This window comes from Numida meleagris, chromosome 1 (assembly GCF_002078875.1).
Source record: "Numida meleagris isolate 19003 breed g44 Domestic line chromosome 1, NumMel1.0, whole genome shotgun sequence".
Taxonomy (NCBI): Eukaryota; Metazoa; Chordata; class Aves; order Galliformes; family Numididae; genus Numida; species Numida meleagris.
The window spans coordinates 101,984,531-102,003,356 of record NC_034409.1 but is presented as its reverse complement, the minus strand read 5'-3'; the positions used below and the strand labels follow the sequence as shown (position 1 = coordinate 102,003,356).

General features: G+C 41.6%; 2 protein-coding genes across 3 annotated transcripts in view; one reads left to right on the top strand and one right to left on the bottom strand.

Annotated features, from left to right (window-relative positions):
- MAP3K7CL (MAP3K7 C-terminal like) overlaps positions 1-938 on the bottom strand; it is a 41,478-nt gene extending 40,540 nt beyond the window's left edge. The window contains exon 1 of the mRNA XM_021403994.1: positions 775-938. Within this exon, the coding sequence (XP_021259669.1) occupies positions 775-883 (109 nt within the window). The 5' untranslated portion in view covers positions 884-938. The remainder of the gene's footprint in view (positions 1-774) is intronic.
- On the top strand, positions 6,687-18,425 carry CCT8 (chaperonin containing TCP1 subunit 8). 2 transcript variants are annotated; one of them, XM_021403881.1, is made up of 16 exons: positions 6,687-6,844; positions 8,856-8,946; positions 9,534-9,613; positions 11,065-11,214; positions 11,474-11,654; positions 12,318-12,379; positions 13,130-13,267; positions 13,656-13,834; positions 14,690-14,756; positions 14,837-14,924; positions 15,034-15,149; positions 16,158-16,229; positions 16,366-16,530; positions 16,917-17,036; positions 17,477-17,574; positions 18,198-18,425. In XM_021403881.1, the coding sequence occupies exons 1-15, from the start codon at positions 6,785-6,787 to the stop codon at positions 17,567-17,569; spliced, it is 1,662 nt and encodes a 553-aa protein (XP_021259556.1). In that variant the 5' UTR covers positions 6,687-6,784; the 3' UTR covers positions 17,570-17,574; positions 18,198-18,425. The 2 variants fall into 2 exon arrangements, with proteins under 2 accessions (XP_021259556.1, XP_021259563.1); XM_021403888.1 differs by lacking the exon at positions 17,477-17,574.

The window sequence follows — 18,826 nt, the reverse complement described above, 5'->3', positions numbered from 1 at the left end:
TAGAAAATCTTTTGAACTCTTGCCACATATGCAGAGAGAATCAAATATTACAGATCCTTAGCTCAGTGAGGAACCGTGAATGCTGTTTTAAAATAAGTCAACATTTTCAAAGAATTCCATCCCATGCAAAGATAATTCCCCTCTAAAATCCCCAGAAGTGGGGACCTAAGAAGTGACTAGCTAATTGGATTAGCTATAGCAGAAAGCTCATATATTGAGTTAAAAATACGTTAATGGTAAAGAAATCTTTCTTTCCTGTCATGCTTGTACCAGCAAGTGTGATAAGCCTGGGATGCGAGTAGCGTTTAACCCAGGAACTTTGCACCAATGACCTAAGAAGTACTCCTAGCTGATTAGAGCACTCCTCATTTTGTAACAGGTGAGATAAGCACAGTCTAGAAAAAGATTATGTAACTTACTGCTGCCGTTACCAAGAGAATAAGGCTCATCCTGAATGCTCAGTCCTATGTGGTTCACACTTCTGTGTGTCAGGTATAAGCGTGACTCTCTGCAAATGAGGTATGATCCTCAGGTTTTCCTCAACATGATACTCACATTTTTTCATTGGCCAAATATTAGTGCTGTTTGACAAACACAATCAAATATTTTACTCACGATATCACCGAACACTTTTCTATCCCTTATTTTCTAATTTCTCAGGTTCCCACTGCAGAATAAGTAAATAAAATTTAAGCCCTTTTACATTTTGTCCTTTGTACAAACTTTCCAAGATCTTGTAAAATTTTACCATCCCAGAATTCGACAAATATATGCCGACAGATAAGCTGGGGATTTCCATGTGTACAGTAATAGATTTGGGCTGTTGAAAGGGCAGCCAACTGCCAATAGCCAACCCTCTGACCTTTGGATGGTCCTCTAGCATGGCGTTGTCTGCACAGAATATAAATGAATAGCTAAAAAAAGATCAAGGCCAAGTCAAAGTCATTAGACACTGAGTCCCAAATACCTCCTGATTATAACAGAAAGAGTATTTTAGTTAAATATAGATTAATATATACATGTATATGTTCATAACAATGTACATATCCACATACATATATTCTAGCTTTAGTGGTATTCTGGCTTAAAAATATGTAGCTAGCATAAACTTCATTGAATACATTGGATCAAGAGAGCAGTTCCAGAAATAATTGAAGATAGCATAAGGCAGCACTGCCACAGAGAGACTACTGCCCTGTTCCCTTCTTCCCTCCTTACAAGCAGAAACAAACATTGAGTAAATTTAATTATCAAAAAAACAAAACAAAACAAAAAAACAAAAACCCTAAGCTAAGTGAAATGGACAGCTGAAGTGCTGAATAAGAAAAAAAAATATTTAAACCACAAGCTACTTACTTTAGTAGAGTTGACTCAACCAGGAGCATCATTCAATGGTCCAACAATTCCTGCTGGCCTGCATGACCTGACTTTGCTTTTTTTGCTCTAATCCCATCCTTTTGCAAACTACATTTAATGTGTATAACCATAGAATCATAGAATATTCTCTACAGATAAAGCACTTGATCCTGTAGAGAGGGATGTTATCTGTGGGAGACTGCTGACACGGTGGAGCATTGCTTGCACACACAGCTACTCCCTTGCAGAAGTTGTGCTGTTGAAGACACGGAGCATGTGCAAGAAATGGTGACAAACTGGGAACAGATCACTATTTTCTTCTGTTCACATTGCTTGGGAAACTGATGCCCAGCCCCATCTTGAAAACCGGAGGGACGTCAAGGAGGCCAGAAAACAGTGATTGGTGGACCACACAGGGAAGGGGAAGTGGGGCCTGGGTGAGAAGTCATCCCCTTCAGACACAGTTTTGTTTGCTCCTTGACTCAATTGACAACACCCGTGGCTCTGTGCAGGACCAGCAACAAGTGCAGGTCAGCAACGCCTGCTCTGGCGGCTGCACCAGCCGGGCCCTGGGCACTGCGTGGAGATGTCACTGCGATGACACGTGGGCACCATGGTGACGTCTGAGCATCTCCCAGCAGAACCCCTGACAGTTCCGTGGAATTTGGCTTGCCGACTGGCAGAGGGAAGAGTGGCTCCTCACAGAGATGGCTGCGAGTGCAGACTTGGTCAGGCTGAGGCAGGAGACATTGAAAGTCAGCCATCTGCAGCAGGAGCCTCTTCTGTTTGGGATCCGGAGGAGCTGGCTGAGTCCTTGGGCTGCCCTTCTCCTGGTCCTCCTCAGGATCGAGGAACAGCTTGGGATGTTGCTGGGGCACTGACAGAGGAAGAAAAGGACTCAGCATTTTACTGATGAGCAGGAAACCAAATGTTCACCTCACACCCCTTCTGAGGAGAGCGCTGGCACTGCCAATGTCTTTGCAGCCCTCAGCTTTCCAGAGAAACTCTGGGCACTGGTTGGAAGTGACTGGTTTGAGAGCACTTGGTGGGGTCATAGAGGGAACTGTGCTGTAATCAATGAAGAACTGTTTCAGGTGGAAGCACTGGGAAGGAAAGGGCCTTTCAGAGTCTGTGGGGCAGAGAGCATGAAAGGCTTCATTCCTCAGCTTCATGTGTATGGATTCATCCCACTGCAACATGACTGCAGAAGATCTCCATTACTTCCTGCATTTCAGGCAGAGGAAGGGGCACTTGGTTCTCACAGAAAGGTACATCAGTTGCTCTACGTGTGAACCAACTCGCACAGTGTTCTGGTGGGAGCGATGAAGGGTCCAATAAAGTAAGCCTTGGTAACAGAGGGGATGGGGATGGCTGTAAATTTTGTGACCTTAATTTCTTTCTCTGTGTGTTTGCAGGTATTTTATAGGTAGCATTGCTGAGCACTAGAAATGTGGATAAAATATATTTGGGTTACATCCAATGAGTTTGAATCCATGGAACAGAAAAATAAATGAGGATGTGATGAGTGCATTTCTTTCAATATATTTGCAACATATTTTGTTTTAGTCAGCCTAAGCTCTAGTTTTGAACTCGACAATAGATATTTTAATACCCATGTTTGACTTCAGCAATTAAAAGCCTTAGTTCCTGAGTCTTGCTGTCTTTCAGTTCCAAACCGATCGCAACTAACTCTTCTCTGCATTTTTAGTTACCCTTCTAGTACAGCCTGTGCTTCAGGAGAGATTACCCATAGCTGCTGGAGCTATGGGTAAACAGAGCTGCCCAGAAGAGAAGGGCCATGGCTGCCCCTCCCCTGCAGGAAGAGCTGAAGGAGAGCCTCCTGAGGAGTGGCCCAGGTGCCCAGACCTTGCAGGGAGTCAGTGCTGGGCCAGAGAGGAGCCTGCTGCCAGCGGGTCCGGCAGCGAGCCTGCAGACAATGGCACCCACGAGGTGAAGTGCTGCTTTTGCTCCTCTGCCTCGCAATGCTCTGCCCTTCATGGCACTTGCTTTTACACCTGGCCCTGCACAGCAGGAGCTTCCCTGGCACCCGCAGAAACCAGAGCGGCTGGCTCCTCAGGCCACCCTGACGTGCCTCAGCCAATGCTTTGCCATGGCCATACTGGCAGCAGTTGCGCTGGTATCACCTGACAGGTGGCCCTGGGCACCCCCGCACTGCCTGACGTGGTCCTGCAGCTCTGGCAGGGCAGATGCACCACAGCTTAGGACCCACTGCAGACAGTGGGGACAACAGCACCAACTTACAAGTTTGTAAGCCGATAGTTCATGGACAGATAGTTCTGGAAATAAAATGTTTGAATAACAAACTTTTTCAGTTTTTCAGTTGCTATGTCCTTTTATTTAGTTAGTTATTTTGTTGTTTTATGTATTTGTTTATTTAATGGTGAAATCTCAGATTGAACTTGTATTTCGCCTCTTGAAATGCAGTAGAAACAATGGTTCTAGCATCAGTGTAAAGGTTTTCTGTAACAATCAAGCTCTGGATTCTTAGCTGTAGAGAGTAATAGACTGGTTGATGTTTGCATGCTGCATGCACTGAGAATGCTCTTCCTAATGATGTCTTCTGAGGGAAAATTAGGAGAGACTAATTAAGTAACAGCATTTTAATTATTGAAGACTCAGAGAATGTCACCTTCTTAGTAGGATGACTGCTCACACGGTATCACTTTACAATGTCAGGCAATAATAACTCAACTTAATTTCTGAGCTAACGTTTACCAAGGTTCTGAGAAACCACGTGCTGGAGAGGTCATTCCTTAAAAATCAGACAATGGTGTTCAGAAGTTATGAAAAGATAAATATTCAGCCTATCTTGTTAGTGATAAATGATGGTTTTAATGAATATAAACTGGAAAAGTGTTTTCAATAGTAAAATCCCATTTCTTTAACACCCTAAACACTGTTGCATTGAATCTTCTATTGTCTATCTTCGTGAAAATCAAGTAAGGAGAATAACACCAATGTATCTCAATGAGCTCAGAAATATTTTTATTACAAATTAGTAGTGTTTGGGGTATCGCAATTTAAGTTCAGCTTGGCACTCCACCTTGAATGATGTAGTGCTGGAAAGTGATCAGACCCTATAGGAGAACAGCCACAGGGTTCCTGGCTGAAAACTGCAAAATTTTCAGGAAGCATTTCAACATTTAACCATTATGTTTCCTATCTGGAAAAAAAAACATACTTGTATAAGTCCTGCAATAATGAGGCAGGCCCAGATGATAGCATAGAACATGTAAAACATATGGTAAAAAAAATGACAAAATTTTAAGAGTTGATGAATCAGTAGAGACTTTTCTGCAGGTCAAGCAGGATGTTACAGACAGCTGAAAATCATACTATGGGTTACTGATTAGCAGTCTAACCACTTAATCCCTCTTTACTCTGTGCCCTAAAATGGATATCTCTAAGTAGAAGCACTCAACTATTAAGACCCCTGACTTCATGCTCATGACTATGAAAAGTCATCTGCATTGACTTAGAAGTGTATCTTCCAGGCCTAAGAAAAGATTACGTATGTTGCTTTATAAAATGCAATCCTATCTGTAGGACAGGACAGGAATTTCCTTATTCTTAGCTGCACTGTGATGCAGATACGTTGGAAAGAAGAGAGGGGTAAGTGGGATTGTGCCCCTTATGCCAGGTATGAGCACTTCCTTTTGCAGCGCCCACACTCCTTGATTGCAACAGTCAGGGTGGAATTTGTTCCCTCTACTGGCTTTAAGTTGCACCAGGGGAGGCTGAGGTTGGATATCAGGACAAATTTCTTCTCAGAAAGAGCAGTGAGGCACTGGCCCAGGGAGGTGGTGGAATCTCCATTCACCATGTGGATGTGGCAGAGGGACATGGTCAGTGGGCATGGTGGGGGTGGGCTGATGGTTCGACTAGGTGATCTTAGTGGTCTTTTCCAACCATAATGATTTTATGATTATTTCATAAGTCCTCTAAAGACTTCTAGCAAAAGTTCACATGGATTTTTGAAGTTGATTCATGGAGCCCTTCATTTTTTCTTTCCATTACCACTCCTTATTACAATGTCATGATAAGTTAAAACTGATGACATTTTAAGAATTATAAGACGGTAAAACTAAACCAAGTATGTCCTCTTGAAGATGTTTAAACAACACATCTCAAGTGATTTCATTAACCTGCAGATGGTCTGCTTAAGGTGCAGAGATGAAGCAACTCTGTCCATGTTGGATTACGGGCTCAGAGACTGAGTGGCCTAAATGCAGCAGTATAATTTCCCTTCTGTGACAAGGTGTGTGTTTCCCACAGCTTTCTCCTGGAGAAACTGTCCGCTCATGGCTTGCATGGATGTACTGTTCTTTAAGTAAAGAACTGGCTGGACGGATGGGCCCAAAGAGTTGTTGTGAATGTAGTTAAATCCAGTTGGCAGTGGTCAGAGGCGGTGTTCCCCAGGGCTCCGTATTAGGGCCAGCTTTGTTTAATATCTTTATCAGTGATATTGGTGAGGGGATGGAGTGCACCCTCAGTAAGCTTGGGTGTGAGTGTTGATCTGCTTCCTAGGCTCTGCAGAGGAATCTGGATGGGCTAGATTGATGGGCCGTGTCTATGGTTAAATGCCAAATCTGACACCTGGGTCATAACAATTCTATGCAATGCGGTTGACCAGCAGAAAAGGACCTGGGAATGCTCATTGACAGCCAGCTAAACATGAGCCAGTAGTGTGTCCAGGTGGCCAAGGAGGCCAATGGCATCCTAGCTTGTATCAGAAATAGTGTGGCCAGCAGGACTAAGGAAGTACTGAGCAATAGTGAGACTGCACCTTGAGTGCTGTTCACTACAAAAGTGTCGAGTTGCTCAACTGTGTGCAGAGAAGATAAATGAAGCTCGTGTAGGGACTGGAAAGCCAGAATGATGAGGAGCAGCTGAGGGAACTGAGAGAGCCTGGAGAGGGGGAGGCTGAGGGGAGACTTCATTGCTCCCTACAGCCACCTGAAAGGAGGTTGTAGCAAGGAGGGTGTTGGCCTCTTTTCTTGAGTGACAAGGGACAAGTGAGGAAATGGCCTCAAGTCGTGACAGGGGAGGTTTAGATTTGATATCAGGAAGAATTTCTTCACAGGAAGGGTTGTAAGGCATGAGAACAGGCTGCCCAAGGAAGTAGAGGTCCCCAACCCTACAGGTGTGGACACAGCGCTCAGGGACACGGTTTAACAGTGGCCTTGGTAGTTATGTAGATGGTCGGACTTGATGATCTTAAATGCCACTTCCATTTCAAGGCCGCAGCCCGAGCGCCGCCCCCCGCCGCGCTGAGGAGAAGCGGGAGCGCGAACTCGATTTCCCCGGCAGCGGCTGGCTGTGCCTGCGGGCTCGCCTCGCTCATTGCGCATGCGCGCTGCCAGTCCCGGCATCGTGAGGCGCGGTGCTGCCGGAGCGGAGAGGAGCTATGGCGCTTCACGTCCCTAAGGCCCCGGGCTTCGCCCAGATGCTCAAGGAGGGGGCGAAGGTGAGAGCGGCGCCGGGCCGTGCGCGTCCCCCGGCCTCCCTTCTCTTCCCCCTCACGCTGCGAGCGGGCTGTGGGGCGCCTCGGTGTGGCGGGCGGGGAAGGTTCTGGAAGGCCCGGCTGGTCCACGCGGCCCGGCGCGGCCTGGGTTCCTGGCTGCGCCCCGCGGCCGCTGCTGTGGGCACGGGGAGGGGGCCCGGGAAGGCCCTGCCCTGCGTGGCTGCGTGCTGGGGGTGGCCTTCTAGAAGGTTGTGTTGGGGCCCGGCCTGTGGATCCTCATTGCTGTCTCTCTGAGAGAGCCAGCGCTACTGAAAAATGGGATAGAAAGCAGCTTATTTTTCTTGTGGATGGAAGAAAGGAGGAAAGTTTTGTTTGCTGCTGCTGAATAGATTGGAAAGTGAAGCTAAGCAGCTCAGCCCTCTTTTTGTTCTTTTTCGGAGGCTTCCTTGGAGACAAGCAGTGGCCTCTTTCAGGGGCGGGAGAGAGCAGAGTGCCATAGATGCTGGTGCTCTAAAAGAAAAAGAGATCAGCAGTAAGGAGAACTGTGTTGTACTCAAAGAGGAGGATACGTTCTGAGGTGCTTCTTTTGCATTTAAAGAATAATTACTAGGAGCATCATGCGTATAGTGGCCTTCCTGTACCTTGAAGGGAGCGTACAGGAAAGCTGTGGAGGGCCTTTTTATAAGGGAGGCAGTGACAGGAAGAGGGAAAATGGTTTTAAACTGGAAGAGGGTGGATTTAGACTAGATATTAGGAAGAAATTCTTTACTGTGAGAGTGGTGAGACACTGGAACAGGTTGCCCATTGAGGTTGTGGATGCCTTTTCCCTGGAAGCATTCAAGGCCAGGCTGCATGGGGCTTTGAGCAACCTGGTCTAGAGGGAGGTATCTCTGCCTATAGCAGGGGAAATGGAACTAGAATTATCTTAAAGGTCCCTTCCAACCCAAACCATTCTGTGATTCTCTCTTCTCTTATGAGGCATAGGCTATGGCCTACCAGGTTTATAAGTAAGGCCCTTCCAGGAGATCCCTTCTTCCAAACTGAAGCCAGGTTGATCAGCTTCTCAAACACCAGTATTTTCTGAATCATCATTTAGGCTGGAAAAAAAACGTTCAAGATCATCAAGATCAACCTGACCTGAGTCTCATGACTAAACGGTGTCACTTGGTGCATGGGCATACGCACTCCAATGTGTTAAACTAAGTCACTGAATTAAAGAGATGTGCAGACTGTTCTACTCTTAAATTTTTAAGCCACTTATTTGAATGTAAAACTCAGTTAAATGATTTCATGAAATACAGAGTTGTGAGTAAAGAAGCAAAACCCTTTGTCGCATGCCCCTCGTCCTCCCCTCTTTCTCCAAGCTGCTCTTGGTTATTTTCTGTTTCCATTTGGTATGCTGTTAATATTTTATTTAGTAGCCTTTTGGCATCTAAAGGGGAGGCTATAAGAAAGAAGGAGACAGACTCGCTAGCAGGGTCAGCTGTGATAGGACAAGGGGAATTGGTTTTGAACTAAAAGAGGAGATTGGATTTGGATTGGGTATTGTGAAGTTTTTTTTACCATCAGGGTGGTGAGGCAGTGGGACAGGTTGTCCAGAGAGGTGGTGGATGTCCCATCTGTGGAGATGCTCAAGGTCAGGCTGGACAGGGCTCTGAGCCGCCTGGTGTAGCTGTAGGTGTCCCTGCTCATTGCAGGGGAGTTGGACCAGGTGGCCTTTCAACTCAAATGATTCTGTGATTTTTTTTTTTTTAGAGGAGTTAAGTAATGCAAACTGTTAAAGAATCAAGTCACTGTTCAGAAACTTCCTATGCTTGCTGAGTGGAGTATGAGTACGTGCAATTTCTTGTCTCATTGTCTTTTGGGCAAAGTTTAGTTTCTGTTTAAATTTTTTGTGAAGTACCAACTCTAAATTTTTTAATCTCAAAGTTTTGTTAATTCACTAGATTATTACTGCTTCTTTGAGAAGTGACTTGTTCTGAGCATTTTTTTTTTTTCATTTGTTTGTTTTTAGCATTACTCAGGTCTAGAGGAAGCTGTCTACAGGAACATCCAGGCATGCAAAGAACTTGCTCAGACCACCCGTACGGCTTATGGACCCAATGGTAAGTAAATCCTGAAACTGGGTAGTTATTTTGAGCAAAATGGTGTGTCTAAAGGCTAATCCTGCCTTGACAAAGAGGCAGTTACTTGTTTCTTGAGAAAACATGTAGGACTTGCTGTAGAACTCCACATACAGTTAATGTGGATATAATGCTCCAGTGCTTTTGTCTGGTTAGTTCTTAAGTTACGCATTTTCTACTTGCCTGTTTTGCTGCAGTTATTTTGTCATCTTTGCTGTCTTATTGCTACGTGGAAGACCTACAGAAATTAGAGCAAAGATGGTAACTTGGTAGATAGTCATGGTTAATGTAACCATACTATGTTCTGACAGATGCACCAGAACAATGGTGTTCTCCAGTGCTAATTAATTAAATTATGCACCGGTCTTCCTGAAAATAAAACTGCTAGTGCAGAAATATGAGTTCTTTGTAATGCAATGCACTCCCAAGTGTTATTTCCCAAAAATACTGAAGAATCTAAAGTTGTAAATAGGGCTCATGTTTTACCGTTTCAGATGAACTGAAAAGCTATGGAAACTGTATTTCTGTGCAATGCAATGCTTGTCTAACGAATATTTTTTTCCCATTAGGGATGAACAAAATGGTTATCAATCATCTGGAGAAGCTTTTTGTTACAAATGATGCTGCTACTATCTTGAGAGAGTTGGAGGTGAGTTCTCTTAGAATGGATCAGTTGGAAGAGACCTTCAAAGATTAGAGTTGAACTGCCTGACCACTTCAGGACTAACCAAAAGTTAGATCATGTTGTTGGGGACACTATCCAAATGCATCTTGAACACCAAAAGCCATGGGGCATCAACAACCCGTGCAAAAAGCCTGTTGCAATGTGTGACCCTCATGATAAATTTTCCTGATGTTCGGTCTGAACCTCCTCAGTGCAGCTTTGTGTCAGTGGTTGTAACCCAGTGTTCTTGTTAGCATGGGTCAGTATGGTTCTGAATGTTGGTAGGAATTTTATGTCACCCTCCCAGATTATGTATGCAATTTTGTGTTCACATTTGTCATAGGATTTGAGTAAAGTAAATGGGCTATACCCAGCATGAGGAGTTGAACTCCTCTGTAAAGCAGCATCAAGCAGTTGCAGAAGATGCTTAGTGAATGACTACTTCTTTTCCTCCCAAACCATTGTAGGTTTGGAAAAGAGTATGTCTGGACAATACAGCGTTTGGAAAACTCTGAATGAAATAGCCGTTGTGTCAATCTCACGGTGTTGGTGGTTGCCAGGTTCTTCTGTTTGCTTAGAATATGATAATTGGGTTTATGAAGCTACGGATATAACAGCACCCACTTCTAAGTAAAGTAAGAGAAAAATTGTGGAAAGGCCGACGTACGGCTTCTTTCTTTTGCTCTCAAATGTGTGATAGAAATGGTACTTTACTGAGTTCTCCTCTTAGGATTTTTTTTCTGGAATAATCAGCGAAAAATTTTGTCAGCTGTAGGATAGCTTCTTCAAACCAATATCATTACCTTGCTTAATGTGTTGCATTACTATGTGGTTGAAGTAGAACAACTATGGAAGTCTCAGTTCTGATTAAAAAAAAAAAAACAATCTGAAAACTAGTTGCTTAATCTAATGAATCATGAATATTGCTTTCTCAGGTAAGGTGACAGATGCTCCAGTTATATTCAAGAAAAAAGTATTTTTATTACACTTTGGGGAAACCAAAAGGGAAAGCAGTGTAGTCTCTAAGTGGATAAAACACTAGAACTAAATGGTAGTTTAGAAATTTACTTCATATGTTACACATTTGAATTTAACTTGAAGTCCAAATTCTGGATTTTCTCATGTTGCAGTGTGATAGTGAAACTTCTGCATCCTGTAAACATCGTACAGAACCGATAACAAAATGTCTGATGGATGTTGTAGGGAAGATGTTCAGTTCTTTGTTATTTTTCACAGATATTTGTGCTTTTGCTTATTACAGAAATTACCCAATTAAGTTAGTCTGTTCTGCTTTTTTCCTACTTTGTGCATTCTCTGTATCTTTAGATAGAATTGAAATGAGAGAGCTTATCCTGGATGCGCACAAGAGCCTGGAACAGTAGTGTAGGTGGGATGTTAGTGATGTTAGTGACAAAGGTGTGCACCTTCTTTCAAAGGTCCAGCATCCTGCTGCAAAAATGCTTGTGATGGCTTCCCACATGCAAGAGCAAGAAGTTGGAGATGGAACTAACTTTGTCCTTGTTTTTGCTGGAGTCCTTCTGGAGTTAGCGGAAGACCTTCTGAGGATGGGATTATCGGTCTCCGAGGCAAGTTATATTGTCAATGCAGTTCATGTGTCTTGAGTTCAGATTGCAGCTGGTCAGTGTTATCGAGTCGTAGTGCTGTGAATAGTGTATTTCATCTGATTAATTTTTAGTTAGAGGTGTATTGTGATTGCTGCTTGTTATTGCTTGTTTCCCTGGTAAGCTTTTTCAACTGTTCATGTTTCCTTTTAAAAGCTCACTAAAATAAGTAGTATGAATGCATAATGAGGTAAAGTAGTAAATATTTGCTGTTGTTGCACAGGTAATCGAAGGATATGAAAAAGCTTGCAAGAAAGCTCTAGAAATTCTTCCGGATTTGGTGTGCTGTTCTGCAAAGAACCTTAGAGATGTTGATGAAGTGGCATCTTTGTTGCACACTTCAGTAATGAGCAAACAGTATGGCAATGAAAGTTTTTTGTCAAAGCTTATTGCTCAGGCCTGTGGTAAGTGCATAAGGGCATATCTGTGCATGCATCTAAAAAATTGAGTGCGTTTCTTGTGATTCTTCACAACCTGTTTAATTTTCAGGTTAAATTACTGAAATATATTAGCCTCTGAAGTTAGTATGACGTTTCTCATGTTGAACTCTTCACTGACACTGTGGTTCAGAAAAGCCCTGTGTACTTTCTACTAAACGTAGAAGTTGCTTACTACTTCTACCTTTCAAGCTGAAACCTGTCGTTCATAGTCTTTTTTGTCTTTAAGGGGATACGTTACACTTCAGAAAAACTGTTGCTAGTCTTAGCCACAGAACAATGAAAGCAAGACTGTAGTTGTATTGAGCTGTTGTTTTCTCCTTTTAGACTTCAGTGTAAAACATGGAGCTTAAGTGCTTTATGAAAATACTCTGGGTCAGGCTTCACTCAAATATTAGTTTCTAAATGGATTTTTGGACTTCAGGCTGGTCATTCAATTTAATGTTGCTTTCCGATTACTCCTACATTTCAAAAAGAATGTAAAGCAGTAGATATAATTGCCTTAAATTAATTAGGCAGTTCAAACCATAGAATTCTAGTACTTCAGGAAAAGCTCTAGGTTTTATTTATGGTATCGTAATCTTTATTCGTTAAGTAACGCAAACATTTTTTTTTCCTCCTTCCAAACAGTTTCTATTCTTCCCGATTCTGGTCATTTCAATGTTGATAATATCAGAGTATGCAAGATTGTGGTGAGTTGAATATAGCTTTACTATAAGCTAAAAAGTTCAATGAAAGGAGTTAATTTTTAGGCCTTTTGACTTTTGAAAGCGCCTCTATTGTTCTAATCTCTGTTGTGCTGTAGCACGCATGGTAAGCTTTGGAAATTGGTCTCCATGTTTCTTGTTTAGTGCCCAGCAGCTGATTTCAGAAATAGAAATCGTTAGTGTTGAATGTTTGCACTAAATCAGGTATGTTAATTATCTACAGAGACTGCTGCTTTGTAGTAGAAGCATAGAATCATTAAGGTTGGAGAAGACTTTTAAGATCACCAAGTCCAACCATCAGCCCACCCCCACCATGCCCACTGCCCATGTCCCTCAGTGCCACATCCACACTGGATGGGCTACCACCTCCCTGGGCAGCCTGTGCCACTGCCTCACTGCTCTTTCTGGGAAGAAATTTTTCCTAATATCCAACCTGAATCTTCATTGAATTCACAGGGATAGGCTAAGATGTGGACTGGCAGAAACGTAGTGGTATAACCTTAAGGTTTTTTTGTAAGTGGGGCTTTAGGCCTCAATAGATTATGTGGAATTGGAGCAAAGATTTTCCCCTTCGTATTTTTTTCTTACGTCTTACCTTCTGTTTGTGTGACAGTAGGGTTTGGTAGGTTCAAGTAGATGTAGGGACTGTTTTTGGAAAGTGTAGTGCAGCTTTCTGACAGTAAATGAAGTGATGAGTGATGTGACTTCTCCTCCATTCCATCTCTTTCCTACCAGGGTGCCGGTGTCTCTGCTTCATCAGTGCTGCATGGCATGGTTTTTAAAAAGGAAACTGAAGGAGATGTTACTTCTGTCAAAGATGCAAAAATAGCTGTGTATTCCTGCCCTTTTGATGGTATGATAACTGAAACTAAGGTATGTAGAAGCTCAAAATAAATTATGTATCTACATATGCTTATTTGTGGCTCTTAGTCTCTTATTTTTAGACTTAACTATAAATATTTTTGACACTTAGTGATTAAGATATATTTGTTAAGACTGAGTTCATTAGTCTAAAAAAGTTCATAGAAAGCTTCTGAACCTAATTTTGCTTTATAGGGTTTTTGGTGTGGGTGTGTCTTGGGTTTTTTTTGTTGGTTTTTCTTTTTTCTTTTTTTTAAAAAACTTTGTTGCCTCGGAAGTGTGGCAGTGTGATGCAATAGGCAGAACTGAGGTTTGCAGATAGGTTGGGAGACAGTGATTGGTCAAAAACTTTTAGGGTTTTTAGTTGACACTGAACTGATGTGTGTATGTGTTTTACTAGGGCACCGTGCTTATAAAGAATGCTGAAGAGCTGATGAATTTCAGCAAGGGAGAAGAAAACCTAATGGATGTGCAAGTCAAAGCTATTGCTGATAGTGGTGCTAATGTAGTTGTAACAGGTGGCAAAGTGGCAGACATGGCACTTCATTATGCCAACAAATACAATCTTATGATAGTCAGGTAAGTACTAGAGGAGCATAAGACATTTGCTCTACCAGATTCGTGAAATGTACTTTGTCCCTTGCCTCTCAAGTGACTTACAATGCAGAGTACTGCAGGCTGTTTTTATAGTAGGTAAAAACCTGAGGTGCAAAGTGGAGGTTTCTTAGCTTATGTTTCTTGATAGTATTTCACCTCTACTTAGTAACTAACTGGGTACTAATTAGTGTGTATGGTACTGTTACTCTGTCTTAAAGGATTTTTCAGCTCAACTGATTTTTTTTTTATTTAGAAAAGAGGCACCTGTCCACAAATGCATATTATTACCATAAGGGTTATTCCTGGTCAGTCATCATGTGAAACCTTAGCAATGACGAGATGTGTCGCCATGCATCACTGTTATACTGATGAATGGAAGAACTAGTTCTTAATACTTTTCAGCCACCCATGTGGATCTTAGATCTGCTTAAAATAAATTCTGCCAAAAGTAAAGACAAATTGCTTGATAGTACCTTTCACGTCTTACGTAGATAAGTTGCTGAAAATTAACTTCATTGATGGTGTCTCAAAATTCTGAGCTTCTGGAAGTGGAGCGTGATACTGCAGTTTCTTGCATGACTAAAGATTATTACAGAGGTGTTGTAAAAATCAGTTGAAGTGTTATGCAATAGAAGATTGGTAATTTCCATGTATTTGGATTACTTGTTTTCAAACTATTAAAAGTAATTGTATAGAATCTCTTCTACTTGGTACAGTAAATTTTGATGGATGTCATAGTTGACAAAACGCTGTCAAGTTAAGGGGAGAATACTTGCTTGTGTGTTAGCATTTGTTCTGGAAACTTGTAAATTACAAGACTGCTTTTGTTTTTGAAAGGTTGAACTCAAAATGGGATCTGAGAAGACTGTGCAAAACTGTTGGTGCAACAGCCCTACCCAGACTGGTATGGAATTTTCAAATGAGGAGCAGATAGGAGAGAATTGATAAGCAGGTTCATCTCCTGACCTTTGTTTTTCTTTCCAGACCCCTCCTACTCTAGAAGAAATGGGTCACTGCAATAGTGTGTATTTATCAGAGGTTGGAGATACACAAGTTGTTGTGTTTAAGCATGGTATGTATGTTCTGTAGAAATTCTAATGCTGCTAGTTCTACAAGGATGGTATTCATATGCGTTTACATCTAAAAACTTAGTTCAGTAATGAGCATCTCTCTCTTAACAGAAAAGGAGGATGGTGCTATTTCTACCATACTCATTCGTGGATCTACAGACAATCTGATGGATGATATTGAGAGAGCAGTGGACGATGGCGTAAATACTTTCAAAGTACTCACAAGGGTAAGTACCTAGAATGATTCATTTATCAAAACAGAGCTATGGGTCAGTTTGAGGCAAGATTCCCGTTTGCTTTGGGCTCATTTGTTGTAAAGATATTAACTGCCACTTACATCGTCAAGTCAGGAGTGCTCTTGATAGGTTGAAAATACTGTGTAGAGAAGATTGCTGCCAGTGTTCTTGTGAATACGCTGTATGCAAAAGATAGTGCTCAGATTCTATAGAGTTCACTTTTTCAGTCCTTGAAGATGCTCTTTAACCACTTTGTGTGTACCCTTTGTAATGTTCCTTGAAAACCAGAGACAACAAAAGCCAGATGGCTTTTTTGTCTCTGGGAATTGGGAGGAACTGACTGGTTGCAAACTGATGTTCTTGTTCATTGGTGACGAGACACACTTCTTCACTTTTTTTGTGATCAGCTTTTGTGGAGTTATTTTTTCCTTCTTCTGAAGGAGAAAGGAAATGTGTGAAAATTTACTTGGAAGATGGCATGCAAAAAGTAAAAATTTGGACACGTAATATGCTGCACTCTCCATACTCAGTATTTATATGCATAACACCCATAAACGGTCCATTTATGGCTGTCTTTAGTTATGGCTTATGGTGATCACTTTCTGGGAGTTTTTGAGTGACTGCTGATTTGCCAAAGGGTTTATAAAATTCATAGTTAGTTTTTTTTTTTCCTTCAAACAAAAAACAAAGCCTTTGTGATACTTCTTGACATATTGAACTTAGTTTCCAGTAGATTAGTTTTACGCATGTTATTTCCCAAATACTTAACAGGTGATGGAAAAGATGGGAAAAAAAAATTCAGCTCTCAGCTTATGAGTATTTGAATTGATTTCTATGAATAGAACAAAAAAACCTGCATTATTATTTCTCTTCAAGGATAGTTGGAAGGAATGATTAAACTCTGGTTAATGTCGCTTGGTAAAAGTGTTCTAAAAAATAGAATTCTAAAAGCTAAGAAATGAATGTGATGCTTTTCATGTTGGTACGGTCTGTTCACAGGATAAACGTCTTGTTCCTGGAGGTGGTGCAACAGAGATTGAATTGGCCAAGCAGATCACATCTTACGGAGAGGTACGGCTGTTACAGCTGTTCTTTTGTTAGCTTTTGGGTGTATATATATACACTCATGAAAATCAGTAGAAAAATGCAAAGAAAGTACCTCCCTATCTTACTGTTGTTTCAAATGCCTGCATGGTGTTCACTTTAGACTTGTCCTGGGCTTGACCAGTATGCCATCAAGAAGTTTGCTGAAGCATTTGAAGCCATTCCTCGAGCACTGGCAGAAAATTCTGGAGTAAAGGCAAATGAAGTCATCTCCAAACTTTATGCTGTGCATCAGGAAGGCAACAAAAACGTTGGATTTGATATTGAGGTAAGTAGTTTCTCACTGCTCAGCAATACTGGGTTATATTTTAAAGCACTTCCATCAGTAGTAGTAAATACTTACAGATTAATTTCAATTTTTGAAGCTCACTGTTGCATAATCTAGAAGAAAATTTAGAGTTCTAAAACTAATGCTTTTTATTTGTTGGGCAATTAAACTGGATGTAGCATAGTATCCTCCTGCAGGAGGTGAAGCGAGATGCTGAACTAACATGATAGATGTAATAAATCTTTAGTGATTACTTATCTTGTCTACCTGCTAATGGATTAGAAATGAAGATTTTTCTGAAGAGAGAAGATCAGAAAATTGTAATCCTGAAAACTTAATAGGTAGAAGCCTGTAGAGACTTACAAGTTCTTCCTCCTATTTGAAAGGCTGAAGCTGCCGCTGTGAAGGACATGTTAGAAGCTGGCATATTAGACACATACCTGGGAAAATCCTGGGGTATCAAGCTGGCCACAAATGCAGCAGTAACTGTCCTACGGGTCGATCAGGTAAGCTTAGAAATAATTTGGGTGCTGAACTTAAACCTCTGCTATAACTCAGTGTACAGAACACTAAGTATGAGAGTGTTCTGGGATTACAAGGCATATAAATCCGATGTTGGAAGACTTAGTTTGTTTAAACATACTTTAAAAAATGAGGAATTGGTTTCTTCAGGAACCCAGTATTCTTCATATTCTGGAATATGAGTGGAGATGTTTCAGCTACCAAACAAGCGCTGTTCATGTTCTAAGATTTGGCAACTGATACCCGTGCCTAGAAAGGAACCTACTATAGGAACAATTATCAGAAGAAACATTTTCCCATATATTATTTTTACATTAAAATCTCACCTCAGGAAAATGTTTATAATCTTAACGGTAAAAAATGTTAAGTTTCTTTCTTGTGCGGAATTGTAGCAAAAATGTATTTGCATGTAAAATTTCTGTAGATTATTATGGCAAAAACAGCAGGCGGTCCAAAAGTCCCTAAACAGCAAGGACATTGGGATAAGGATGACTGGAGAGATGAGCCCGAAAAGTAATATCAGTAAGCTCTGTCAGAGAAGTATCAGTGTGTGAGAGCATGCGTGAACATACTGACAGTCACATGACGGATCTGCATTTCTCTTGAGGGCATGTAACACTGCTGTCTTATGTGTGCTGATTTCTTATTTGTGCCGTAGTGAATGAGTCTCATTCTTAAAACTAAACTTTCACGGAAGAGATGACAAATATAGTTTTAATTTTACCTGCCACTGGAACAAGTGCAGAAAAGAAGCCTCTAACAAAGCAGTGTTAGTGGAACTTGTGCTTTAATGGATGTATCTAGGCTGGAGTTCAGAACAAGAGCTCTGATAATTTTGCTTCGTGTTGTGTGCAACCTCTAAAGCAGTCACTGCTTAGTTCATTTAAGCACTCATGTTTATTAGACTAACTTATTTTGCATGCAAAAATAAGGTAAAAGCACTTTGTACATCAGGGCTCAGCTTCTGCCATTTTCAAGAAAAAATATGAGTATCAGTAAGATGGATAATACGCACAAGTCTAGGTTCAGAGCAGGGAAACTGCATAACCTAGGGAACGTTTTCAGTCAGCATTGTAAGGCTATAAATTTGAGGTAAGAGAAGAGTGAGTCTGACTTTTTTTTCCTATTTCCCCATCATCTTCAAGATCATAATGGCGAAACCAGCTGGTGGTCCTAAACCTCCATCAGGAAAGAAAGACTGGGATGAAGACCAAAATGATTGAACAATTTAATCGTACTACTTAAGTTACGTGATTATGGGAGTCGTGTGATACTCCAGTTGGGACCTGTCGTGCTGTTTTGGTCACTTGCCTTTAAGTTATGAACTGTATCCAGCTTTGAACACTTCAATAAATTTCCTTACTCCTACTAAACTGTTAACTGTGATTTTATTTGGAATTATCATAATGCAGCTCTTCCCTGCTGGGCCCAGCTGTGTCAGGCAGGGGGCAGCCCTAGCCTTGCCTCCCACAGGAGCTGAGCATCCCCCTACCACTTGTCTGGGCAGCAGAGCCCGGTACAGGAGCTGAGCGAGACTGACCGTAAGCCTGCTACAAAAGCACAGTCCATAACCTTTGCAACTCATTACAGTCCTTGCTTCTCTGTAAAAAGTCGACTGAGTTTTGAAATAATAAAATACTGCAGCCAGGCTGTAGTCTAGACCTGTGTTTTGGGTTGATATGTGCGTCTCTTTCATCCTCACATATTCAGAGGCTCTACATGCTCAAAATGGCAGCCAGACAGTTGTGAAACACATCTCATTCTAATAGCTTTA